This window comes from Pelophylax lessonae (assembly GCF_965119305.1).
Source record: "Pelophylax lessonae genome assembly, chromosome: 9".
Taxonomy (NCBI): Eukaryota; Metazoa; Chordata; class Amphibia; order Anura; family Ranidae; genus Pelophylax; species Pelophylax lessonae.
Window position 1 is genome coordinate 248,160,200 of NC_138776.1, and position 26,696 is coordinate 248,186,895.

Below are 26,696 nucleotides of genomic sequence, written 5' to 3' on the forward strand. Positions count from 1 at the left end.
CCACACAGACGCGCCAGTAGCCAGCAGTAGTTTCCCAACCACCTATATTCACACACACCATACACAAACTGAACACACTTACACCTCTGGGGACTTGGCTCTGAGCAGGTATCCCTCCAGCAGCTACTAACTCATTGACTCCACTACACTTATACCACTACGATTGGCACAGTCTTGTGCTTACCAGAACAATCAATATTACACCACCTACACCCCAGTAAGAAGTCCCCTATCTGCCCTCAGGCCTCACTGCAACACGATTGGGGCTGAGGGAATTTTATTATAATTGCTGGAAGTTATGGCTTTCAGTAATACTCTGCCTGTGCCCCATAGAAAATAAAAAGTCCCCTCTCTGCCCCTGGGCCCAGTACAGAGGGGCTGGTTCTACCCCATCCCCAATCAGCAGCCTTGAAGGCTAGGTCCATAAAGACATGGTTTGATGGGCTTGGTGTAGAGAAAAGCAGGTGGTTTGCATCTCCTGTACCATGTCCGCAGCCCCTGCACCATGCCCGAAGCCCCTGCATCTCCTGCCATGTCCGCAGCCCCTGCGGCACCATGTCTGCAGCCCCTGAATCTCCTGCACCATGCCCTCAGCCTCTGGATCTCCTGTACCGTGTCTGCAGCCCCTGCATCTCCTGCACCGTGTCCGCAGCCCCTGCATCTCCTGCACCGTGTCCGCAGCCTCTGCATCTCCTGTACCATGTCCGCAGCCCCTGCATCTCCTGTACCATGTCCGCAGCCTCTGCATCTCCTGTACCATGTCCGCAGCCCCTGCATCTCCTGTACCATGTCCGCAGCCCCTGCATCTCCTGTACCATGTCCGCAGCCCCTGCATCTCCTGCACCGTGTCCGCAGCCTCTGCATCTCCTGTACTATGTCCGCAGCCCCTGCATCTCCTGTACCATGTCCGCAGCCCCTGCATCTCAGTTTTAAATTAGAGGGGCAAAGGTTTAAAAGTAATATGAGGAAGTATTACTTTACTGAGAGAGTAGTGGATGCATGGAATAACCTTCCTAGAGAAGTGGTAGCTGCAAATACAGTGAAGGAGTTTAAGCATGCATGGGATAGGCATAAGGCTATCTTTCATATAAGATAGGGCCAGGGACTATTCATAGGATTCAGATATATTGGGCAGACTAGATGGGCCAAATGGTTCTTATCTGCCGACACATTCTATGTTTCTATGTTTCTCCTGTACCATGTCCGCAGCCCCTGCATCTCCTGTACCGTGTCCGCAGCCCCTGCATCTCCTGTACCGTGTCCGCAGCCCCTGCATCTCCTGTACCGTGTCCGCAGCCCCTGCATCTCCTGCACCGTGTCTGCAGCCTCTGCATCTCCTGTACCATGTCCGCAGCCCCCTGCATCTCCTGTACCATGTCCAGAGCCCCTGCATCTCCTGTACCGTGTCCGCGGCCCCTGCATCTCCTGCACCGCGTCTGCAGCCCCTGCATCTCCTGCACCATATCTGCAGCCCCTGCATCTCCTGCACTGTATCTGCAGCCCCTGCATCTCCTGCACCGTGTCCGCAGCCCCTGCATCTCCTGCACCGTGTCTGCAGCCTCTGCATCTCCTGTACCATGTCCGCAGCCCCCTGCATCTCCTGTACCATGTCCGCAGCCCCCTGCATCTCCTGTACCATGTCCAGAGCCCCTGCATCTCCTGTACCGTGTCCGCAGCCCCTGCATCTCCTGTACCGTGTCTGCAGCCCCTGCATCTCCTGCACTGTGTCTGCAGCCCCTGCATCTCCAGTACCATGTCCGCAGCCCCTGCACCTCCTGCACAAGCCCACAGCCTCTGACATGTCCTACTGTACCATGCCCACACAGCCTCTGACCACCTCCTGTGCCATGTCCACACTTTTACACCACTTTTAACTGGAATTTGCTTATATATATATATAAATATATATAAAGCCCTATATGCTTTCATATCTGTCTTATCTATATATAATACACTCTTCAAATGTGCTTTAAAATGAATGTTTTTCCCTTTTATGAACAAGAAAATAATGGCGCTATGCTGTTGGGTTGGTATAATAATGCTATGGGGCTGGTATGAAATTATTTCCGGGGCTGAATTTTATTCCCAGTCCGGCCCTGCATGGAGGTCAGGGTGCATGCTGTGGCCAATCACATAATGCACTGCAAGCACCGCACACGTACAGTACATTATGGATGCGGGCGCTCGAATATCCCACAAACAATAACATTTGTTCGTCATTCGAGGAACGAGCAAACGGCCAATGTTCGGGTTGGGTGTGCACCAAATAACCGAATGACTCGTGAGTTGAAAGCAATACTCCATCAAGACTGAAGAAGAATTGGTGCAATCATGGACTCTAACTGTTGGGATCATTGCCCCTAGTGATGGAAGGTCAAACTTGTACCTGCATTATAAATTGGGGAGCTTAATTAGACAAATATGAGGGCTCACTAATCTACATTTTGTTCGCTCTTTACCCCCGCCCCAAAGCACCTTGTCCCCATGTTTATGGGGACAAGGGCCTCTTCCCCACAACCCTGGCCAGGGGATGTGGGGGGTATGCGGGCCAGGGGCTTGTCAGAATCTGAAAGCCCCCTCTAACAAGGGAGCCCCCGGATCCCGGACCCTCTCCTATGTGAATGAGTATGGAGTGGAAGTACCCCTTCCCATTCACCAAAAAAGTGTAAAAAGTAAATAAAACCACAACACAGGTTTTTGAAATTTCCTTTATTAACAAATAATTTTTCCCTTGGTGTAGATCCATCATCAATCACAATGTCTGCCACCACCAGCGACCCGAAAAAAGATAAAAAAAAAAAGCCTCCAGTCCCGACGAAGGCTCCCGCCGTGTGCCAGTTCCTCAATAGCTAAGGGGCAGGGCCACCTGGTGATCTCACTTTTTACACTTTTTTTGTGAATGGGAAGGGGTACTATGTACACATTCACATGTGGAGGTGGGATCTGGGGGCACCTATGATGAAGTGCACTTCCAGATTATGATAAGCCCCCCCCCCCCACCCACAGACCCCCCACAACCACTGGCCAGGGCATCAACATGGGGGCAAGGTGCTTTGGGATGAGGGTAAGTGGCCTGGTAGGGTTCAGGGGAGGGGTGCGCTCCCCACCTTTTCTGGCCTGCCAGGCTGCATGCTCAGATAAAGATCTGTTTTTTTAATTTTGGGGGACCCCACCCTGTTTTTTTTTTTTTTTTTTATGGCGCGAAGTTCCCCTAAAATCTTTTATTTTAATTATTGGTGTAATCACCCCCCATTTCCTACATCATCCCCTATAGAAGTGTTAGCGTATGTCCCCAAAACATGCAAAGACACCACATTAACCCATCTGTTTGTAACTAGATGGAAATGTAACTCCTATAAATTCAATTTGTTCTAGTTCTGACATGATGGGGAGATCCAATGAGAATATTTGTATCAATGTGATATGAAATTCTTGTGCCAGCAGTATATTTTTAAGACATTTGAATGAAACAATAAAAATAATATGAATTTTATGAGACAGTGCCAGTAAAGAGGAGGAGTTGCAGTGCTGTGAGGTGATGGAGGTATGGTGTCAGTGGTCCTAGGTGATATAGGGTGTGGTGTCAGTGGTCCCAGATGATGTAGGGGTGCAGTGTCAGTGGTCCCAGTTTAGTTGGGGGGGTCCAGGGTCAGTGGTTGCACGTGATGGAAGGGGGCAATATAAGTGATGGTAGGTGATGGGGGGTGCAGTGTTACTTGTTCCAGGTGATGGGGGTGCAGTGTTACCTGTTCCAGGTGATGGGGGGTGCAGTGTTACTTGTTCCAGGTGATGGGGGGTGCAGTGTTACCTGTTCCAGGTGATGGTGGGTGCAGTGTCAGTGATCCCGGTTGGAATGGGTAGTGAAGTGTAAGTGGTTCCACGTAATGGGGATGAGTTGTTATTGATGCCATGTAATGGGGGGGGGGGGGTTGTTATTGATGCCAGGTATTGTTGGGTGCAGTGTTAGTGGTTCCAGATGATGGGTGCCGTGTCAGTGATGCGGGCTGAAATGGATGTGAAGTGTGAGTGGTTCCAGGTAATGGGGGATGAGGTTTTATTGATGCTGGGAATGAGGGAGTCAGGGAGTTTGGTGTTATTAATGGGGGGGGGGGTAGTTATTGATGCCAGGTATTGGTGGGTGCAGTCTCAGTGGTTCCGGTGATGGTAAGTGCGGCATCAGTGATCCCGGTTGGGATGGGTAGTGAAGTGTGAGTGGTTCCAGGTAATGGGGGGGGGGGTTGTTATTGATGCCAGGTATTGTTGGGTGCAGTGTCAATGGCTGCAGTTGATGGTGGGTGCAGTGTCAGTGGTTCCAGGTAATGATGGGTGCAGTGTCAGTGATCCCGGTTGGGATGGGAAGTGAAGTGTGAGTGGTTCCAGGTAATGGGGGGGTGGGGGGGGTGTTATTGATGCCATGTATTGGTAGGTGCAGTGTCAGTGGTTCCAGGTGTTGGTGGGTGCAGTGTCAGTGATCCCGGTTGGGATGGGAAGTGAAGTGTGAGTGGTTCCACGTAATGGGGGGGGGGGGGTGGTGTTATTGATGCCAGGTATTGGTAGGTGCAGTGTCATTGGCTCCAGGTGATGGTGGGTGCAGTGTCAGGGATCCCGGGTGGAATGGGAAGTGAAGTGTGAGTGGTTCCAGGGAATAGGGGATGAGGTGTTATTGATGCCAGGTAATGGGGAGTGATTGATGCCAGGTATTGCTGGGGGAAGTTTCAGTGGTTCCAGGTGATGGTGGGTGCAGTGTCAGTGATCCTGGTTCGAATGGGAGTGAAGTGTGAGTGAAGGGTGGACCCGGGGCGCAGAGCAGTGCACCCCGAACCCACCCATTGTGTGATAAAAGCGAATGAAAATTCACTATTGTCACACGGATCCTCCTGCTGGCCAATCAGGAAGCAGGTCCGAGACCTGCTTCCTGATTGGCCGAAAGGCAAATCCATGCCATTGGCCGAGGAGGCGGGATGACTCAAGGAGACGCAGGGGGACTGAGGAGAAGCTGCAGGTAAGTACACTGGTCTCTGGGGGGGCACGGCACACTACGCTGGTCTCTCTGCATTGAATGGGGGCACACTGATCTCTCTTCATTGAATGGGGCACGCTGATCTCTCTGCATTGAATGGGGGCACGCTGATCTCTCTGCATTGAATGGGGGCACACTGATCTCTCTGCATTGAATGGGGCCACGCTGATCTCTCTGCATTGAATGGGGCCACGCTGATCTCTCTGCCTAGAAAGGGGGCACACTGATCTCTCTGCATTGAAAGGGGGCACACTAATCTCTTTACATTGAATGGGGGCACGCTGATCTCTCTGCATTGAATGGGGGCACACTGATCTCTCTGCATTAAAGGGGGCACGATGATCTCTCTGCATTGAAGGGGCCACACTGATCTCTCTGCATTGAATGGGGGCACACTGATCTCTCTGCATTGAAAGGGGGCACGCTGTTCAATCTGCATTGAAAGGGGGCACGCTGGTCATTCTGCATTGAAAGGGGGCACGCTGGTCATTCTGCATTGAAAGGGGGCACGCTGGTCATTCTGCATTGAAAGGGGTCACGCTGGTTATTCTGCGTTGAAAGGAGGCACGCTGGTCATTCTACATTGAATGGGGGCACGCTGGTCTCTCTGCATTGAAAGGGGCACACTATACCTTAATTACTGAAGACCCCTTTTTACACTATTGTGACCTCAAAGTCACGCAATTTTTTACAGCGTTTTTTACCGCAAAGCAATACCTATTACATTTTTCTGTTTGCACCCCCCCCCCCAAAAATGTTGTGCACCAGCCGCCACTGGTTGCATACTGTAAGGTCCTATCACAGGCTGGGAACTGGCCTTGACATAGATGAATTGGCTAACCTCCAAAAATGCTTTTTGCCTGAGTGTCATCCTGAACCTCTGAATTCAATATTAAATTACTAATCCTGAACAAGTATGTAGAGCAGGAATGTTGGAAAATCTTACCTTCTTTGGGGTAAATGACTAAAAGTCCTGAAGATAGAGAATCCACATGCCAGCAAGGAATAGGATGATTCAACAATAGGAGGACATGTGTCTCAAGTTTTTCTTTCAATAAAATTCCCAATACATATGTGCAATTTGTTTCAGTCCGAATGGAAATTTGGACAAATGTTGGGTTATTCGACAATTCAGATGTATCCAAATAAAATAGTAACAAATTTAGTCACATTGCTTAAGGCCCCTTTCACACTAGCGGACCGTTCAGATTCGACTGTCAGTTTTTCAGGCAGATCTGAACAGATGACCCATGCATCTCTATGGGGCATTGGATGTCAGCGGAGACATGTCCACTGACATCTGATCTGATCCGGTCCGTCAAATCTGGACGGATGGAAACCCTTTTTTCCATCCGTACAGTGGATCGAATTGGATGGAATCGGATGAGAACAGACACGCTCTCATCCGATTCCCCCATAGAGTAGTGCGGGGACTGACAACTCTGTCTCCGCACACAGCGCGGAGACAGAGCTGCCATCCGCCTGCTCAGCGGGGGATCGGCGGATTTGTTCCTTACCAACCAATGACTCATCAGCTGTCAGGGGGCTTCTCTGCATTGAACTCCCCGCTGAGAGCTGAAATGTAAACAAAAGAATGCCCGCAATAAAAAAACTCAGAAAAAAAACAGCATGGAGCCCCCTCCCCCAGTCCATACCAGGACCTTCGAGTCTGGTATAGATTTTAGGGGAAACCCACACCAAGATAAAAAAAAAAACTGCACCCCCTCCCCCCAGAATAAATACCAGACCCTTATTCAAGCATGCAGCCCGGCAGGCCTGAAAAAGGGGGGGGGGGGGGGGGCGAGCAAGCACCCCCACCTCCTCAACCATACCAGGCCCCATGTTCCCAATATGGGGGGTGCTTTTGGGCACGGGGGGTGCTGCCCCCCCCACCCCAAAGCACCTTTTCCCCATGTTGATGGGGAAAAGGGCTTCTTTCCCCGCAACCCTGGGCGGTAGTTGTGGGAGTGTCTGCGAGTGGGTGGGCTTATTGCAAAAAAAAAAAAATGTCCCCCCCCCCCGGTGTAGATCCAACGTCAATCATGCCATGCCGCTCAAAACTCAAAAAAGCAAAAAACCTCTAGTCTTGTTGAAGGCTTCCACCGACTGCCTGCTCCGCTTCTGACATTTCTTAGCCAAGCGGCGGAGTCACCATGACATCAGCAGGTGACCACTTCCCTTGCGATGTCATCTACCCAGCATGCCCCGGTCGGTGACACACAAGGGGCGGGGTCACCCGCTGACATCATCAGGTGATTCCGCTCCTTAGCTATTCATGTCATGTCATGTCAAACAGAGAAACAGGCAGTCGATGGGAGCATTCAACGAAGCCGGAGTTTTTTTTTTTGGGGGGGTCCGGCGGATGTTATGATTGACTATGGATCTACACCAGGGGACATGTTTTTTAATAAAGAAATTGTCAAAAACTTGTGTTGTGTCTTTATTCATTTTTGGTGAATGGGTAGACCATACTCATTCACATGGGGGGTGGCAGGATTTTGGGGCCCACTTGTTAAAGGGGGCTTCCAGATTACAATAAGCCCCGCTTGCAGACTCCCACAACCATTGCCCAGGGTTGTGGGGGAAGAGGCTCTTGTCCCTATCAACATGGGGACAAGGTGCTTTGGGGTGAGGGGGGGAGTCCCCCCGCCCCAAAGCATCCCCTCTATGTTGAGGGCATGTGGCCTGGTATGGTTCAGAAGGGGCGCTTGCTCATCCCCCCCTTCCTGGCCTGCATGATCGAATAAGGGTCTAGTGTGGATTTTGGGGGGAACCCCTAGACGTTTTTTTATTAATTTTGGCGTGGGGTTCCCATTAAAATCCATACCAGACCTAAGAAACTGCTATGGATTGGGGGGGACCCCACACTATTTTTTTCTGAATTTTCATTGCTGGCATTCTTTTGCTTACATTCAGCTGTCAGTGGGGAAGCCCGTTGACAGCTGATGAGTCATCGGTTGTTAAGGACGTGGCGGCCAGCTTCCTGATCATTTTTCGACCGATCCAAATTCGAATCGTTACAGAAATTTGGAATTTCGTTCCAAAAAGTAAATAAAACTAAGAATTCCAAAACGAAATTAGTAACATAACGAATCTATCCAAAACTAAACAAATGTTTCCGTTCTGCACAGGTCTAATTCCCAATATTAGGAAGCAGCTTTGCAAAGGAGCAGACTCAAAAAATATTTAAACACAGACAGGTCGTTTTTATTTTTTAACAACAATCGGAGACACAACACCTGGTGATTGGAGGAAACCATCCAATGAGCTGAATGGCAGAGTAAAGGACAGCACTGGCCTGGGTGAAGGACACATGCAAGCTTATGTTCCAGGCCATATAAAATTGCAGCAGCTCCATCTGCCAGCTGCGACATGCTCAAAAGGCTACAACCCAGTCTCTGCAACCGAGGGAACATTTCTAATGAAGACGGTGTGCTGACGAGGTGGGAGTCATAACTGAATGGAATGCCATTGAGTGTGATAGCAAGTCTGACATTCAGCTCACTTAAGTTGTTTCTATTCCTCTTGTCAGAGTCCTCCTTTAAACTGTATTCCTCCAATCGGGATGAACGAAGGGGATGCACAAATTCTTAAAAACACATTGACAAATTTCTAAAATGTTTGGTTATCATGCATTAGGTATCAATTTAAATAGTAATGGAGGGGGTCACTTCGGAGATCCATTTCTAAGCATGCGGGGACACAAAGCCACAGCATGAAGTGGCGTCTTACAATAGGCAATCATCTCCTGCATGAGCAGATTGTGGAGATGCCTGCAAGACTTGCCCATCTGGGGGCAGCCAATTACCAGATACTATGGAAATTCAGGAATACCATCATCTCAGGTGGCTTCACGTCAACCTTCCAAACCTTCACCTTTTTAACTCCAAACCTCATTTCTCTACTTTTGTCTTGGGTTGTTTCTTCCTGGAAAACTCCCAGCTTAACATAGCTTATTACAAACCCCTTCCTAGTTAAAGGTCTCAAGAAACAATTTGTGGAAGACATTTGTGGCCAATGACTACCCAGGAGTATTACTTTTGGTGGCCATTAGCAATTACCTTCCTGTTGACATTTTATAACCGGTCATAAGTCAACCATACTAACACTGTAAGTGAAAGGCTGTTTCTTTTTCTAAGAATTAAGGGGAAAAATACTTAGTGGCCAAATAGGAGTTCTGTTTTTTGGTGGTGTTAAAATTACTTACTGTCCTCTTCCTTTCTAAAAGTCATGCTTGGGGCAGGGTGGTCTACAGGTCTTAGAGACGCTCAAAAGTGTTGGTGTGTATTTGAGACCAATGTCCCACGGGTTTGGTCATGTTCTCTTTAGGGCAATTTGACCTCCTACAGGTCGTAGAGACTCTCAAAATTGTTGGCCTGTTCTTGAGACTAAAGCCCCGTACACACGCGTCGAAAATTGGCAGGGAATTTTCGGCCAACGTCCGATCTGCCGATTTTCGGCTTGTTAGTATGATGCTTCCGACAACCAACTCCGAATTTTCGGCCGAAAAAAATCTGGTGTGCAGACTATAAAATTTTTGTTGGCCGTCAACACAACGGCTGATTTTCGTGCAGTCAGTACAGATTTCGACAGGGAAAAATCTGATGAGCAAGTCTGGGCATGCTCAGTGAAGAAAAAACACAAAGAAAACAAACCAACATATGACATCACTTCTGAAGTAGAATTTTGTTGGCCGAGAAAATTTGTGTGCAGTCTAGGCACATTCCAACCAACAAAACACAACTTGGACAAAAGTCGGACGATTGGTTGGCCGATAATCGTTGCGTGTGTACGGGGCTTTACATTCCACAGTTAGGCCATGTTCTATTTAGGGTGGTTTGACCACCTATAGGTTGTAGAGATTCTCAAAAGTGTTGGTGTGGATTTGAGACCAATGTCCCACGGTTTGGTCATGTTCTCTTTAGGGCAATTTGACCTCCTACAGGTCGTAGAGACTCTCAAAATTGTTGGCCTGTTCTTGAGACTAAAGCCCCGTACACACGGAATTTTTGGCCAACGTCCGATCTGCCGATTTTCGGCTTGTTAGTATGATGCTTCCGACAACCAACTCCGAATTTTCGGCCGAAAAAAATCTGGTGTGCAGACTATAAAATTTTTGTTGGCCGTCAACACAACGGCCGATTTTCGTGCAGTCAGTACAGATTTCGACAGGGAAAAAATCTGATGAGCAAGTCTGGGCATGCTCAGTGAAGAAAAAACACAAAGAAAACAAACCAACACATGACATCACTTCTGAAGTAGAATTTTGTTGGCCGAGAAAATTTGTGTGCAGTCTAGGCACATTCCAACCAACAAAACACAACTTGGACAAAAGTCGGACGATTGGTTGGCTGATAATCGTTGCGTGTGTACGGGGCTTTACATTCCACAGTTAGGCCATGTTCTATTTAGGGTGGTTTGACCACCTACAGGTTGTAGAGACTCTCAAAAGTGTTGGTGTGGATTTGAGACCAACGTCCCACGGTTAGATCGTGTTCTCTTTGCGGTGGTTTGACCCTCTACAGGTCATAGAGACTCTCAGAAGTGTTGGAGTGTACTTAGGACTAGCGTCCTTCAGTTAGGTTGTGTTCTCTTCAGGGTGGTTTGACCCTCTACAGGTTGTAGAGACTCTCAAAAGTGTTAGAATATACTTGATACTAACGTCTCAAGGTTAGGTCGTGTTTTTTTGTTAGCTTGCTAAACCCTGTTGCTAGCAACTCCAAGACTAACTAGTCTAGTAGTAAAGATTTAAATTGGGCATTAACAACAACTATCCTTTTACCTGTTGAATAAGACCATTTGGAGGACAGAAGAAAATTCTATCAGTCTTTGGTAGATGATGGATAAACCATACAATGCCTTCTTACATCTGCTGGGAACTCTATTGGTAAGAGCTCTGCACCCAGTTCCCAGATCTCCACACCTGCCATGTCCAATATGAAGGGCTACCTTAATCCCTCATGGGTTTTTGCTCTTGTTGGAACACTACAAGGTAGTCAGAAAAAGACTAAGGTCTCCATACCTGCTGTGCCCAATTTGAAGGCCTGTCATCATCCCCAATAGATTTTTGCTCTTGTTGGAACACTACAAGGTGGTCAGATAAAGACTAAGGTCTCCACCCCTGCCGTGTCCAACATGAAGGGCTGCCATCATCTGCAATGAGTTTTTGTCCTTGTTGGAACACCACAAGATGGTCAGATAAAGACAAAGGTCTCCACGACTGCTGTGTCCAGCATAAGGGGCTGCCATCATCTGCCATGGGTTTTTGTTCTTATTGGAACACCACAAGGTGGTCAGATAAAGACTAAGGTCTCCACACCTGCAGTGTCCAACAAAGGGCTGCCATCATCCGCCATGGGTTTTTGTTCTTATTGGAACACCACAAGGTGGTCAGATAACGACTAAGGTCTCCACACCTGCTGTGTCCAACATGAAGGGCTGCCATCATCCACTATGGATTTTTGTTCCTATTGGAACACCACAAGATGGTCAGATAAAGACTAGAGAACCCGGGCAGAAATATCTTGGTGTTGGATTCCACAGGTGATTCAAGAAGCCACTGGGTGCTGAACCCACCAAACTCCACCTGTAATTACAAAATCTAAAGGACAGAGCGAACTGTATAGTTTAGTAACCTAATACAGCAAATCTCCTATCTGATGGCCCTCACACTTCAAAAGGGGAAATTTTATAGGTTACAATTGTCTACTGCAATCTGTTTATCACGGTAGCTGTGTCTTATTTAAGTGCATATGCCATTTTGTAGCAATTGATACGCTATATTAGGGGAGAGGGGGAATGGGCACTGCCCCTGGTTTTCGCAATTGAGGGTTTAGCGTATCTGGGAAGTCCTGCCCTTTCATTAAGTTTGTTACTGTGGCACCATAAGTAGATTAGATTGTAGGAGAACCTGATGTCACCAAAACCATCCATTGGACAAAATCCCTTATATTGACCCTTTGGAATACATACAAAGCCAGTATGTGATTTACCCCACAATTAGGCACTCAAGAACCCATGACCTAACCTCCTAAGGCCACCACAGTAACAAGACTTAAGAAACCACACAAGACTTAGGCAGCTCCATTACCTTTTTGAAAATTCACTAAAACCTTCACTGTATAAAGAAGGAACATTTGGTTTCCCATTTTTCCTCTTTCAGAGACGTACATATACTACTAAAATACAGGTGCTCCGGAATTACTTTTCAACCTGCTGCGGCGGGCAGCTCTCTGTGGCCGACATGTCCGTATTTTCCCCTATTTCAGAGCCAAGCTCTTCCCTCATCCTTAGCTGTACAAAACGTTTCTTCTTGTGCGTGTTCTGATGGCCAATGAGAGTTGCCTTCCTCGTAAAACTCTTCCCGCACTCTGAACAGGAAAACGGCTTCTCCCCTGTGTGAGTTCTTTCGTGGCTGGCCAGGTTGGACTTCTGGGAGAAGGATTTCCCGCACACTGCACATGAATAAGGCTTCTCATCAGTATGAGTTCTTTCATGTGCCAGAAGAAGGCCTTTGTAGGCAAATCCCCTCCCACAGTGGGAACAGGAGAAAGGCTTCTCCCCCGTGTGGCTTAATAAATGTCGGTCGAGACGGGCCTTGTATGGGAAGGACTGACCACATTCGGTGCAGGAATAGGGATTCTCCCCTGTGTGAATACGCACATGTTTAAGCGCGTCGCCTTTCTGGAAAAATCGCCTGCCGCATATGGCGCACAAAAATGGCCTCACCCCCGCGTGAAACTTCTGGTGCCGGCTTAAGAGAGCCTTCTCTATGAAACTCTTCCCGCACTCTGAGCATGAATAGGGCTTTTCCCCCGAATGGATCTTCTGGTGTGAAACAAGGTGGGCCTTCTGCGCAAAGTCTTTACCGCACTCGGAGCAGGAAAAGGGCCTCTCTCCTGTGTGGGAACGCTCATGTGCAACAAGTTTCGTCCTCTGGTCAAAGCTTTTTCCACATTCGGTGCATGGAAACTTCTTGGGACGTTTGCGATATTTGCGATGGGTGACAGGGGCTGGGGTGGGGAAATAGAAAGCAATTTGCGTAGAGGGCCCAGGTGAGAGATACGTAGCAGGAAGCACCGGATGGAGATTTGGGGTCACTGAATTTCTTCCTGTAGTTTTTGCTGTGGAGCAACCATCTTTTGCTTCCCTCGCTGGAGGAGTGGCTGGGTGTTCTTCCGCATTGAACCTTCTGTATCGTCCATCTGAAGTACATAAGAATTAGGATGAGTTGAGACACCAAAATGCATATATTTTCCCCAGTCAATTCTGTTTATTGCTACTCTACAAATAGTCCTCAGTTGCCGGTGGCAAGCGATACCTACAGAGGCATCCAAGGACAATAAATCAGATGTTTAACCACTTGACTCCTGATAACACTAGTTTTACTGTTAGCAGGTGGCAGCTACAGGTTTATCAACATACCTGACGGTCACTGAGCACATACACACCCCCTGGGGCGCGCAGCGGTGCGGACTCATTACCTCTGTGTCTGGTGGACATGGCGGATCACGGTGATCGGTACCCAGCCACTGCCAGTGGTCGGAGTATCATGTGATCGCTATGATCATAGCAATCACATGATTACAATGTAAACAAAACAGCCATGAATTGCTCCCATTGATGACTATTTTGCTTACTATTGTGATGCTGTGATTGGTCCACAGCTAACACATAGAACCTGGGCACCCTGTACCATGTGATTAACTGTAGCCAATCAACGATCACAAAAGTAAGCAAGCGGTTATAAGCAATAAGCTACAGAGCCCCGTCAAGGCACCCCAGTATTTTCTGTAGTCCTAACTTTTTTGAGAGCCTCCACAGTGGAAGCACATGCATTATAATGAATAGTCCAAAACAAATTTGTGGTGCATAGCACCTTGCTCCTGCGCTCAGAAACAGGGTTCCCAGACCACTGCTATCACAGAACTCTTACTTGGCATCCCAAATGGCTAAGGCCTTGCTGCCCTCTAGGACCGGGGTGTTCAACAAATTACTGCAAACAAAAAACAAAGAAAAGGCGCACCAGCCTATTGCATTATCCTCAGTAAGGCTTTTCAAGTACAAGATAAAAATGGCGGCTCACAAACAGAAGTAGTAAACCAGCATATCAAGTTCAAACATCAGAGTCCGTTGTTGCAATGTCCACTGTCTTTGATAGAATGACGGCTGACGCGTTTGGAGGCTTCGCCTCTTTCTCAGGGCTCTGAATTTGATATGCTGGTTTACTACTTCTGTTTGTGAGTAGCCATTTTTATCTTGTACTAATAAACTGAGGATAATGTGCTAGGCCGGTGCGCACTTTCTTTGTTTGCATTACATTGTAATGAATAGGCAGAGGGCAGGTGAGCTTGGAGGAAGCCCACCCTTCCTTAAAGGCACAGGGGTGCACTGGAAATCCAGCATATAGCACAATGGCAGAAAAGGTGTCCAGTCCATCCCTTCACCAGTATTACAACAATGCAAACTAACGGCCACTGACCCCACCCCAGCAAGGAGTACAAGGAAGGTCAACGCATGCAAAACAAAACCAAAATACGCATGTATTTGCTAACTAAACCCCTGTTTTTAATGCATACTGTGAGACCGATGATTTGGTTGGTTGCAGACTGGTCGGTAAGTTGAGCTGGGAATTTCTTTCATTTTGTTTTGCATGTGTTGCACTTCCATGTGCTCCTTGCTGCAAAGGCCAGTTATAGGTGTGGGCAGGGGCCACTTGTGTGTACTGTTGAAATATTGGTGAGGGGACGCACGGACACCTTTGCTGCCATAGTGCTATATGCTAGGTGTCCAGTGTACCCCTGTGCCTTTGAGGGGTGGGCTTCCTCCTTGACAAATCGCAAGCGCAAAAAATGTTGTCACGGCAACGTTCTCTTCCTGCATTCCAGGCTGGTTAAAGTTCTATGGTTCGAGACTTCCGCCCTGCCTTTGAGTTGCTGACACGTCAAACAGTGAACCCCAGCTGGTCCGGCTTGGCTCCCGCCTGCCAAGCCTTTTGGATTGCCTCCCATCTTCAGCCCACTCCAGGGGTTCGGATCAGCTCACCCAGTGGACCTGCAGTCATTGCCGATCACCACCTGGATATATAGGTCTGGTACAGCATTGGTTTTTATTGACCTCTCTGTATTTAAACTTTGACTTTCTCAGTAAATGTTTCTCTTATCCAGTGGTTTGTTTAAACAGCACTTCTATATTACCTATATCTGGACAGCGCTGCTTTCTCTTTCTCTTGGTTCCTCCAGGCTCACCTGCCCTCTGCCTATCCATTATATGCATGTGCTTCCACTGTGGAGGCTCTCAATTATAGAGTTAGGACTGCTGGAACACACGCTCGGGCTGCACTTCCTGTTTTTCGGCTAGCGTGCCTTCCACAGAAGGTCCGTCTATCTTGGATTTGCGGTCTAGAACTGTGGCCGCGAACCTCACACCCACTTTTAGTCTCCTAATTTCTGGACCCCCACGTGACAGACATTTCTGACATTTCAATCTTACAGTACTCCACTAATGCAGATGAGATCTGGTATGTATGGAATATAACGTGTTTTATCATTAATAAGTTTTTTTTTTATTGATAATCGATTTTATGCCACCAATTAGGTATATATGTTATGTGACATGTATATACACATAGCTCTAACAATTGTAATATGCCGTGCTATCTACGTTTCCATACCCACCCACTGATGGGAGGAGCTTAGTTGAGGCTTCATGTGATGTGATCTTTACTGAACAAAATTATAAATTCAACACTTGTTTTTGCCCCCATTTTTCATGAGCTGAACTCAAAGATCTAAGAAAACCGGGATTAATCTGTGAAGAGAACACCTCTCCAGAGGGTCAGATCCCATCAAATGTGAGCATTAGCCCACTCAAGTCGGTTACAACGACAAACTGCAGTCAGGCGGAGACCCCGATGAGCTTCCTTGAGACGGTTTCTGACAGTTTGTGCAGAAATTCTTTGGTTATGCAAACGATTGTTGCAGCAGCAGTCCGGGTGGCTGGTATCAGACCATCTTGGAGGTGAAGATGCTGGATGTGGAGGTCCTGGGCTGGTGTGGTTACACGTGGTCTTCGGATGTCAGGCCGGTTGGATGTACTGCCAAATTCTCTGAAACACCTTTGGAGATGGCTTATGGTAGAGAAATGAATATTCAATTCACGGGCAACAGCTCTGGTGGACATTCCTGCAGTCAGCATGCCAATTACACGTTCCCTCAAAACTTGTGACATCTGTGGCATTGTGCTGTGTGACAAAACTGCACATTGTGGCCAGCCTAAGGCACACCTGTGCAATAATCATGCTGTCTAATCAGCATCTTGATATGCCCCACCTGTGAGGTGGATGGATTATCTCGGCAAAGGAGAAGTTCTCACTAACACGGATTTAAGCCTAGTACACACGCAACAAATTTCCGCCGACCGGTCGTCCGTCTTTTGTCCAGAGTGGTGTCTATTGGTTGGAATGTGCTCTAGACTGCACACAAATTTTCCCGCATGACAAAATTCTACTTCAGAAGTGATGTCATGTGTTGGATTGCTTTCTTTGTGTTCTTTCTTCTCTGAGCATGCCTGGTCTTGCTCATAAGATTTTTCCCTGTCGAAATCTGTACTGACTGCACGAAAATCGGATGTTGTGTTGACGGCCGACAAAAATTTTATAGCCTGCACACCAGATTTTTTTCCGCCGAAAAGTCGGAGTCGATTGTCGGAAGCATCATACTAACTAGCCGAAAATCGGCGGATCGGTCGTCGGACGAAAATTCCCGGCCGAATTTCGACGCGTGTGTACGGGGCTTTAGACAGATTTGTGAACAATATTTGAGAGAAATAGGCCTTTTGTGTACATAGAAAAGTCTTAGATCTTGGAGTTCAGCTCATGAAAAATGGGGGCAACAACAAAAGTGTTGCGTTTAGAATTTTGCTCGGTGTATATGCTATATATAGATCGTTCTTGCACAATCCAAAACTGGCTCTGAGGGGGATCCCCCTTCGAAATGTGTCAGCCGCTTGGACGGTCTTCTCACGTTTGGGACTTGCCTAGGTGACCAGGCCGCTTCAAATATATTGTGGAATTTGATGTGCCTTATTGTTGATGTTGTTTAGGAGTATACATTTGTCTTTTTTACACAATAAGAGTCGGTTCACACTAAGGCGACACAACTCTGTACTACTTCGGGGGCGACTTGTGCATTGCCATGCACCACGACTTCGGAGCGACTTGCATGGACTTCACATAATGGAAGTCTATGCAAGTCACTCCGAGGTCGCCCCGAAGTAGTACAGGACCCTTTTTCTAAGTCGGAGCGACTTGTGTCGCTCCTATTAGAACCGGTCCTGTAGCGGTCAACGGACCGCGAGGGAGCGCGACTTGTCAGGCTGACAAGTCGCGCTAGTGTGGACCGAGTCTAAAGGCCCGTACACACGTACCGATCGTCGGGATACAAACGTCGGCGGACGAAAGATCTGCCGATTGTACGCTTGTTAGTATGGTGCCTCCGACAGCCGTCAGCGCACATTCTGCCGACAAGAGTCTGTCTTGCAAGCATTAAAATTTTTGTATGCCGACACCAGAGCGGCCGATTGTTCGCCAGTCAGTACAGAATTCGGACGACAGACCGCAGATTTGCAAGACTGGGCATGCTCAGAAAAGAAAAAACACAGGGAAAGTTAACCATTACATGACATCACTTCTGCAGTCGGCGGACAAAAGACGGCCAATAGTTCGCTGACGATCGGTATGTGTGTACGGGCCTTAAATCTATCACAAAAGGTAATGCACTAGGTTGAGAGTTGCTTGTTTTTGCAGTATTTCCTTTGGGTTTCCACCCCAGGCCTGCAGGGGGCAGCAAAACCGGTGCAAAAATTGGATCTGCTGAAGAGAATGGATTGTCTTTGGCTCTTGAGCGCAGGAGATTGGTTTAGCTGTAATGGTTTACCTGTTCCTGTGCATCAAAACTTTTTATTGTACCGTGAGCATTTCTGGAATCTGTATGCTTGAATTTGTTCACATAAAAATCTCTTTTGACAAGTAAAAAAGCAGCGCAGTGCTGAATAGCAACAAATGCCCTGGTCATGAAGGGGGTAAAACCTACCGGAGATCAAGCGGTTGAAAGTTCAGGGCCCAAGCACTATGGTATGCACCAACAGCTCACCTGTGCTGATCTCCATAGGAACTTCCTCCTCTTTAACCTTCACATGTTCGTCTTCCTCATCCTGAAAGTCTCCTGCAGACTCGCTGGAGTCTTCTGGGTCTGTGAATAAAGATTCACTCGTTCACTAGCCATACACTAGTAGAATCCAATTAGAAAGTTCTCATTTCAAGCACGTTCCTTCAATTTTCTAATTGCTAGTGGGGTTGTCGGCATTCCTTTTTGACTTCAGTGATGAGGAAACTGAAAGGGCGCGGTGGAAACTTTTTCTCGAACAAATAAATCTTTAAAGGCAGTGATGGCAAAGCTTGGCACCCCAGATGTTTTGGAACTACATTTCCCATGATGCTCACCTACACTGCAGAGAGCATGAGCATCATGGGAAATGTAGTTCCAAAAACATCTGAGGTGCCAAGGTTCGCCATCACTGCTCTAAGGGCTTGTTGTTCATGTGTGTGCCACCTCTTGCCACCCTTCTGAAAGGCAATCCCCGGTGGATTGCTTTTAACCACTTCCCGTCCAGCGACGCACCGATACGTCGCAGCAAAGGAAGGGTGATTGTTTTCAGGGCTTGACAAATTTACTTAGAATATAGGAGCCAGCTGAAAAAAGTTTAAGTCAGCTGCCCAGCACCCAGAACTGCATGTCCAGGGAGTCGGGCAATAAGAATTGCTTACTCCTGATGCCAAGAGAAAAAAGACCGAAGATTTTGCAAATACGTTTTTTTTCCTTCACTGATGTGTGCTGATGAGGCTGCACTGATAGGCTGCACTCATGGGCACTGATGGGCATTGATGAGGCTGCACTAATGGGCACTGATGGCAATTGATCAGGCTTCACTCATGGGCACTGAGGCTGCACTAATGGGCACTGATAGCAATTGATGAGGCTGCACGTATGGGCATTGATGAGGCTGCACTAATGGGCATTGATGGCAATTGATGAGGCTGCACTAATGGGCACTGATGGAAGTTGATCAGGTTGCACTCATGGGCACTGATGAGGCTGCACTAATGGGCACTGATAGCAATTGATGAGGCTGCACTGATAGGCTGCACGTATGGGCATTGATGAGGCTGCACTAATGGGCATTGATGGCAATTGATGAGGCTGCACGAATGGGCACTGATGGAAGTTGATCAGGTTGCACTCATGGGCACTGATGAGGCTGCACTAATGGCTTTTTGTTGAGGCTGCACTGATAGGCTGCACTCATGGGCACTGATGGCAACTGATGAGGCTGGGCCACCAGGCTGGGCAATTGATGAGGCTGGGCCACCAGGCTTGGCAGTTGATGAGGCTGGGCCCATCAGTGACAATGGGCACTGATGGGCACAGATGAGGCTGCACTAATGGGCACTGGAGGCAATTCATGAGGCTGCACTGATAGGCTGCAATCATGGGCACTGATGGGCATTGATGAGGTAGTACTAATAGGCGGCACTGATTGGCACTGATAGGCAACAATGATGGGCACTGATGAGGCTGCATTGATGGCCATGGATAGGCTGAGCTGAAGGGCACTAATGAGATGGCACTGATGGGCTGTGCTGATGGGCACTGATGAGGCTGCACTGATGAGCTGGCACTGACGGGCATTGACAGGCAGAACTCCCAGTCCACCCAGTGTCTGTAACCTATTGATCAAGCCCACAACCTCAACCTCAGCTGTCAAACTGGGAAGATGATGTCAGAGGTGGGCGGGCAGTGAGAGCAAACTGCACGAGGAGGGCGCCAGTTCGCGTGTATCCCGCACCAGTAAGCCACAAAGCCGTGGCCTCAATTATCGGCCAGCCCGACCTTAGTCCTCGCACCCGTGGGGGGCCACATGGGAGAAATTCAGACTGCTGCTGCGGTGTAGCCCACCAGGACACAATTTCCAGTCGCCATTGCGAGCTGGGTTTTGTCGAGCCCTGATCATTTCTTTGTTTCAGCCAACAATTCTCTTTACTGCAAAAGTAATCCTAGCTGCTAAAGAGCTGCTGGATTACTTTTACAGTCACTGCCTTTGCCAGGATCTCTTGAGCGATCGGGGAGCACGGTAAGGATGCGACTAGTGGCATCCGGTTCCAGGGACACAGTGAGAGAAACTGAATGTCATTCCTTCCACTGTGTGATGTCAGAAGCCAGAAGTGATGGGGATTTCGTCATTTCTGGGTTTGGTTCTTTATTTACCTGACCATTACCAGCCAGTGAAGCAGCTGAACAGACCAATCTTTGTCTGCTCAACTGCACTGGAGGCCAGAGGAGAGACAGGGAGTCTAATAAACCCCAGATCTCTCCATAAAGAGGACCTGTCAGGGCCCATGCTATCACAAGGGATCTTGTACTTCCCTGGTGATAGCAATAAAAGTGATAGAGAGTCATTTTTTGTATTTTATATAATAAACTAAATAGTAAAAAAAAAAAATTATATATAAAAGCACCCCCTTCTCCGGTATTATGAAATACCTACCTTAGAACGAGCCCCCGCCGTGCCGCCCGCTTACCTCTATGACGGGCAACATGTCCAGTCGCCTGTGTTCCGGGATCGCGGCATCCGGCCATCTGATTGGCCAGAGCCGCGGTGACGTCACTCCTGTGCATGCGCGCGGGAGTCGACGGTCACGGCACGGGGCTCTGAAGAAACGGCACGAGCGGCCGTTCCTTCAGAGTGCATGGGCCAGTGACGTCACTGGCTGCATGTAAGGTAAATATCTCCTAAACGGTACATGTTTAGGAGATATTTACAGTACCTATAGGTAAGCCTTATCATAGGCTTACCTATAGTGAAAAGTGTCAGAGGAGGGTTTACTTCCTCTTTAAGGGCGCCCCTGACTGAGAAACACTGCCATAGACGTGCATTTGTTGCATTCAGTGATGGTAATGCTCACCAAATACGGCATCCTGTTTCATTTTTGCCACGGTCGCAAAACATGGCACTGTGGTCGTGGCATGTGTTGAGCTTTGAGCGACTGCTTATCTTTTTTCAGTTGGACGGAGCGGGGCGGGGGGGATCCTACTGCGGGGTATTACTGCCCCCTACACTTGTGAACGAGCTCTAGTGTTTTTTTGTTCAGAAAAGACCATGTGTTCCAACAAATAAAAAAATCGAATGTCAAAAGCAAATGAAATTTAGAAGTACTTTCAGACGGCATTCGTCAAATCATCGAATGTACTGGGAATTTTCCTGCGAACGTTCAAATGTGGAAAAATCTAGATGTAAATGGCCGGCTTTAGCGTTTATTACTCACCTGTGCTGATCTCCTCCTCCTTACACGGATCATCGCCCGCCACGTCCTCATCGTCTTCATCTTCCACTTTGACGACAATCAGGCCGTCTCTCTCCATCATGACGTCTTAGGAAAGATCCGTGTACCCCTCTAAACCTTCTCAGCCTCTCAGGACATCGGAGGCGACGCTTTCCTAAAGATCAGGCTGCAATCATAAAACAACAACAAATGTCACTCTTTAACCTCTTACTGCCGGCAATACATTTACCCAGTTCTGGACCGGAAGATTTCCCCCTTAATGACCAGGCCATTTTTTTGTGATTCGGCACTGCGTTACTTTAACGGACAATTGCACGGTCGTGTGACGCTGTACCCAACTGAAATTGCGGCGGACAGATCGGACCCCTGACTGACATTTTTGACACTTTTGGGAGGACCAGTGACATTACTACAGTAATCAGTGCTAAAAATATGCACTGTTACTGTAATAATGACACTGGCAGAGAAGGGGTTAACCTAGGGGTGATCAAAGGGTTAATTGTGAGCCTAGGGAGTGTTTATTAACTGTATGGGGGAGGGACTTGTGAAATGATCATAGAGACCTGTAATCCTATATAGAAGGATCACAGGAGCTCTGTGATCATTCCAGAGAGAAGAACGGTCAGCTGTGTTTAGTTTACAAAAGCAGACCGTCCTTCTCTCTCAGCAGGGAGCGATCGCGGGTGTCCGGCGGCTATTGCGGCCGCTGGTCCCGTGGATCGGCATCCCGCTGCCTAGTGGGGGCGGCGCGCGCGCTCGCCCCCCAGCACCATGCATGCGATAGACATAGGGCTACGTCGGTTCGCGCAGGAGGGCCAGCCTGCCACAGTAAATGTGCGGCGGGCGGTCTGGAAGGTGTTAAGGGGGTAACATCAGTGGTGGGATTCAGCCGGTTCGCACTGGTTTCACAGACCTGGTTACTAAACATTTGGAAGTTTGCCGAACCGCCTTACTGTGACCATCTGTATCATCCGCTCTGGCTCTCTCTGCCTCTATCCCTGCCTGTGGCCGCGGTGCTCTCTCTCTGCGGGGAGGCGGCCAGAGCCCACACACTGCACTGGTTGCTAGGCTAGAGCCGATTAGCGTCTAGCAACCAGTGACGTCACCCCTTTCTCCTCCAGGCCGCCGCGCCGCCGCCTCCCAGTCCCCGCCTATTACAATTTGGCTCCAGCAAAGGGTGGACCCGGGGCACAGAGCAGTGCGCCACGAGCCCATCCATTGTGTGACAATAGCGAATGAAAATTCGCTATTATCACACTGATCCTCCTCCTGGCCAATAAGGAAGCGGCTCCGAGACACTCTTCCTGATTGGCCGGAAAGGCAAACCCCATTGGCCTAGGAGGAGGTGGGAGGACTGAGGACTCGAGGAGACGCAGGGACTGAAGAGGAGCCGCTGCTACAGGCAAGTGCACTGGTCTCGGGGGGCTTGGCACGCTATACACTCTGCATTGAAAGGGGGCACGCTGGTCATTCTGCATTGAAAGGGGGGCACGCTGGTCACTGTGCATTGAAAGGGGGCACGCTGGTCACTGTGCATTGAAAGGGGGGCACGCTGGTCACTGTGCATTGAAAGGGGGGCACGCTGGTCACTGTGCATTGAAAGGGGGGCACGCTGGTCATTCTGCATTGAAAGGGGGGCACGCTGGTCACTGTGCATTGAAAGGGGGGCACGCTGGTCACTGTGCATTGAAAGGGGGGCACGCTGGTCACTGTGCATTGAAAGGGGGGCACGCTGGTCACTGTGCATTGAAAGGGGGGCACGCTGGTCTCTCTGCATTGAAAGGGGGGCACGCTGGTCTCTCTGCATTGAAAAGGGGGCACGCTGGTCTCTCTGCATTGAAAGGGGGGCACGCTGGTCTCTCTGCATTGAAAGGGGGGGCACGCTGGTCACTGTGCATTGAAAGGGGGGCACGCTGGTCTCTCTGCATTGAAAGGGGGGCACGCTGGTCTCTCTGCATTGAAAGGGGGGCACGCTGGTCTCTCTGCATTGAAAGGGGGGCACGCTGGTCTCTCTGCATTGAAAGGGGGGCACGCTGGTCACTGTGCATTGAAAGGGGGCACGCTGGTCACTGTGCATTGAAAGGGGGGCACGCTGGTCACTGTGCATTGAAAGGGGGGCACGCTGGTCTCTCTGCATTGAAAGGGGGGGCACGCTGGTCACTGTGCATTGAAAGGGGGGGCACGCTGGTCACTGTGCATTGAAAGGGGGGGCACGCTGGTCACTGTGCATTGAAAGGGGGGCACGCTGGTCACTGTGCATTGAAAGGGGGGCACGGTGGTCACTGTGCATTGAAAGGGGGGCACGCTGGTCACTGTGCATTGAAAGTCGGAACTGGTTACTAAAATTTTTGAATCCCACCACTGGGTAACACCTTTCCTGGGGCTGAAGTGGTTAAAAGTAGCGCAGTGCTGAATAGCAAAATATACCCTGGTCATGTAGGGGGTAAAACCTTCCAGTGGTTAAAATGCAAGTCCACCCCGAACAAAATGTAAATGGCTGGAAGAAGGGCGACATGACATCTGAAGGGTGAGGTGACATGACGTCTGTCGGTGCTTGCTGGAATCATCACACACCTGCATCCACAGCGGTCTTTTCCCCGCAACAGATCCAATTTTATCACATGCCAATGAGGACCATAGGAAGATCTTTGGGATCACGGCACGGAATACGTCAGAAGATGAATGGCTGCCCCTCTAAACTCCTCCGGCAAATTCTATTCTATCCATTTCTTGGCTTTAAAGAGACCCTGTCACCTGAGTGTTCCGTTCAACAACAATCTCCGAAGCATCAGAAGACCCAGCAGACACAAGTGACAAGTCTAGCATTTTCCTTCATTCCTCCCTCAGAGGGAAGGAAGGGTGGAGGAGCTGGGCCAGCACAGGCTGAAATTAGAGACACTACCAGAAAGGGACAAGGCGGGAGAGGGCTGTGCTAAAATAACTGACTCTTCCTGGAGTGGTTCCACCATCCCTGCATTTTTCAGATCTGAACACCTTCTATGCCCATTATGAGGGGTTCCCACCATCCCTCTGCTGAGTTCCTGGGTCTACACCTGCTGTGCCCATTATGAGGGGTTCCCACCATCCCTCTGCTGAGTTCCTGGGTTTGTACACTTAATGTGCCCATTATGAGAGGTTCTCATTAACCCTGTCCTAAGTTCCTGGGTTTCTGCACCTGCTGTGCCCATTATGAGGGGTTGCCACCATCCCTGTGATGAGTTCCCAGGTCTTTGCACCTGCTGTGCCCATTATGAGGGGCTCCCACCATTGCTACACTAATTTCCTGGGTCTAAATACCTACTGAGCCCATTAGGGGCTTCCAAATTCAGTGCACTGAGTTCTCAGGTCTGTACACCTGCTGTGCCCAGTATGAGGGGTTCCCACCATCCCTGTGATGAGTTCCTGGGTCCATACACCTGCTGTGCCCATTATGAGGGGTTCCCACCATCCCTGTGCTCAGTTCCCAGATCTGTACACCTGCTGTGCCCATTATGAGTGGTTCCCACCATCCCTGTGCTGACTTCCCGGGTCTGTACACCTGCTGTGCCCATTATGAGGGGTTCCCACTATTGCTACACTGATTTCCTGGGTCTACATACCTACTGAGCCTATGAGGGGCTTCCAAATTCTCAGGTCTGAAGGCTTGCTGTTCCCATTATGAGGGCTTCCCACCAACCTTATACTCAGTTCCCGGCTCTGTACACCTGCTGTGCCCATTATGAGGGGTTCCCATCATCCCTGTGCTGAGCTCCCAGCTCTGTACACCTGCTGTGCCCATTATCAGGGGTTCCCATCATCCCTGTATTGAGTTCCCAGGTCTGTACACCTGCTGTGCCCAGTATGAGGGGTTCCCACCATCCCTGGCAATGGGTTCCTGGGTCTGCACACCTGCTGTGCCCATTATTAGGGGTTCTAATTACCCCTGTGATGAGTTCCTGGGTCTGTACACCTGCTGTGCCCATTATGAGGGGTTCCCACCATCCCTGTGCTCAGTTCCCAGGTCCATGACCTCCCTGTACTCACAGTATATCCTCAGTCTTCTGGGATAAATGTTCAGTCCAGAAGACTGAGGACATCTTGAGGTGGAGGAAAGGTACTGCAGGGAGTATAGTAGTGCTATACGCTCTGCAGTACCTCTCCCTGCAGTACCTCTCCTCCACCTCAAGATGTCCTCAGTCTTCTTGATTGAACATTTATCCCAGAAGACTGAGGATATACTGTGAGTACAGGGAGGTCATGGAGCTGGGAACTGAGCACAGGGATGGTGGGAACCCCTCATAATGGGCACAGCGGGTGTATAGACCCGGGAACTGAGCTTCTCAGTTAGTTTCTACACTGGCTGGAAGAAATAAAATTGCTCTGCGTTGTCCTGGGAGCCCCGGGAACTCCGATCTTCTCACATTGAAGACAGGCATAATGCTGATCTGCCCTACGTCTCTCCATCAGGGCCCCATTGTTGGTCAAGGAGACCGCCCATCAAACGGAGGGTGAAGGGAGAGATGGCGGCCACCAGGAAGTCGGACTTTTCTTGAAGACGTTGACATTGGGGTATTAAGGTTGTTGCATGCTGCGGGTGTACGGGTCTTCTGGTTAGGGCAGCCATGGTGATAGGACAGCATATGGTACAGCAATCCTAAGACCACCGCACAGACAACTGGTCCCCAACCTGACCACTATGGGCCAAACCATGCAACGACCATGGGGGGGGGGGCTACACCATGGTAGGGAGTGGCCTCATCCCTTTCTCCATAGAAAAGGGACAGCTACCAGGCATCAGAAACCCCAAACAGGACACCGGTGACCACCCTGGTGTCCAGCTGTCAGGGCCTGCTGAGAGTAGCCATGTAGCCAGTGCTTTGACATGTGACAAGCCTCCAAAGGTCACATGACCCCCCTCCCCCCACACAGCTCACAAAGAGAGCTGCACCCCCTTCCTTCATCTTCATTCTCTTTGTATAGAAGAAGAATAAGAAGACATTATTACCTCCTCCTCACTGTGCAACCCCTCTGAAGCCTCACACCCCCACCGGGAGGATTCTTCCACTGATCCAGCTCCTCCTCCTATGGGCTACAACAAAATGGCCGCCCTATTACGCTAATCTGACAGAACAAGAGGTGTTCTGTCGAACAATGCCTCTGTCAGAACAGCGCTACCTATCAAATTATGATACCGGAAGTGACGTTCGGGTGAAATCAACTTACTGCGCAAGCGCCAGGATTCTGACAGCCCATCTCCCGTCTAAAATGCATTCGACGAACTGCGCATGCGCATTACGA

The 26,696-nt window shown here is 49.1% G+C and overlaps 2 protein-coding genes across 2 annotated transcripts in view; both read right to left on the reverse strand.

The window, feature by feature from the left end:
• Nucleotides 1-26,696, reverse strand: part of LOC309564357 (uncharacterized protein) — a 1,447,080-nt gene that overhangs the window by 1,195,372 nt on the left and 225,012 nt on the right. The window lies entirely within an intron of this gene.
• Nucleotides 10,769-26,481, reverse strand: LOC309562783 (uncharacterized protein). Its single transcript, XM_082267087.1, has 5 exons — nucleotides 26,404-26,481; nucleotides 21,402-21,585; nucleotides 18,172-18,270; nucleotides 11,663-13,224; nucleotides 10,769-11,173 (listed from the first exon to the last, which is right to left on the reverse strand). Exons 2-4 carry the CDS (start codon nucleotides 21,499-21,501, stop codon nucleotides 12,221-12,223), a joined length of 1,203 nt encoding a protein of 400 aa, XP_082123213.1. The 5' UTR covers nucleotides 21,502-21,585; nucleotides 26,404-26,481; the 3' UTR covers nucleotides 10,769-11,173; nucleotides 11,663-12,220.

Coding starts and splice junctions, on each gene's coding strand:
- LOC309562783 (XM_082267087.1), bottom strand. CDS start 21,501: ATGATGGAGAGAGACGGCCTGATTGTCGTCAAAGTGGAAGATGAAGAC. Junction 18,271..21,401: donor GGAGGAGGAGATCAGCACAG/GTGAGTAATAAA, acceptor CTTTATTCACAG/ACCCAGAAGACTCCAGCGAG. Junction 13,225..18,171: donor TCCTATGGAGATCAGCACAG/GTGAGCTGTTGG, acceptor TATGTACTTCAG/ATGGACGATACAGAAGGTTC.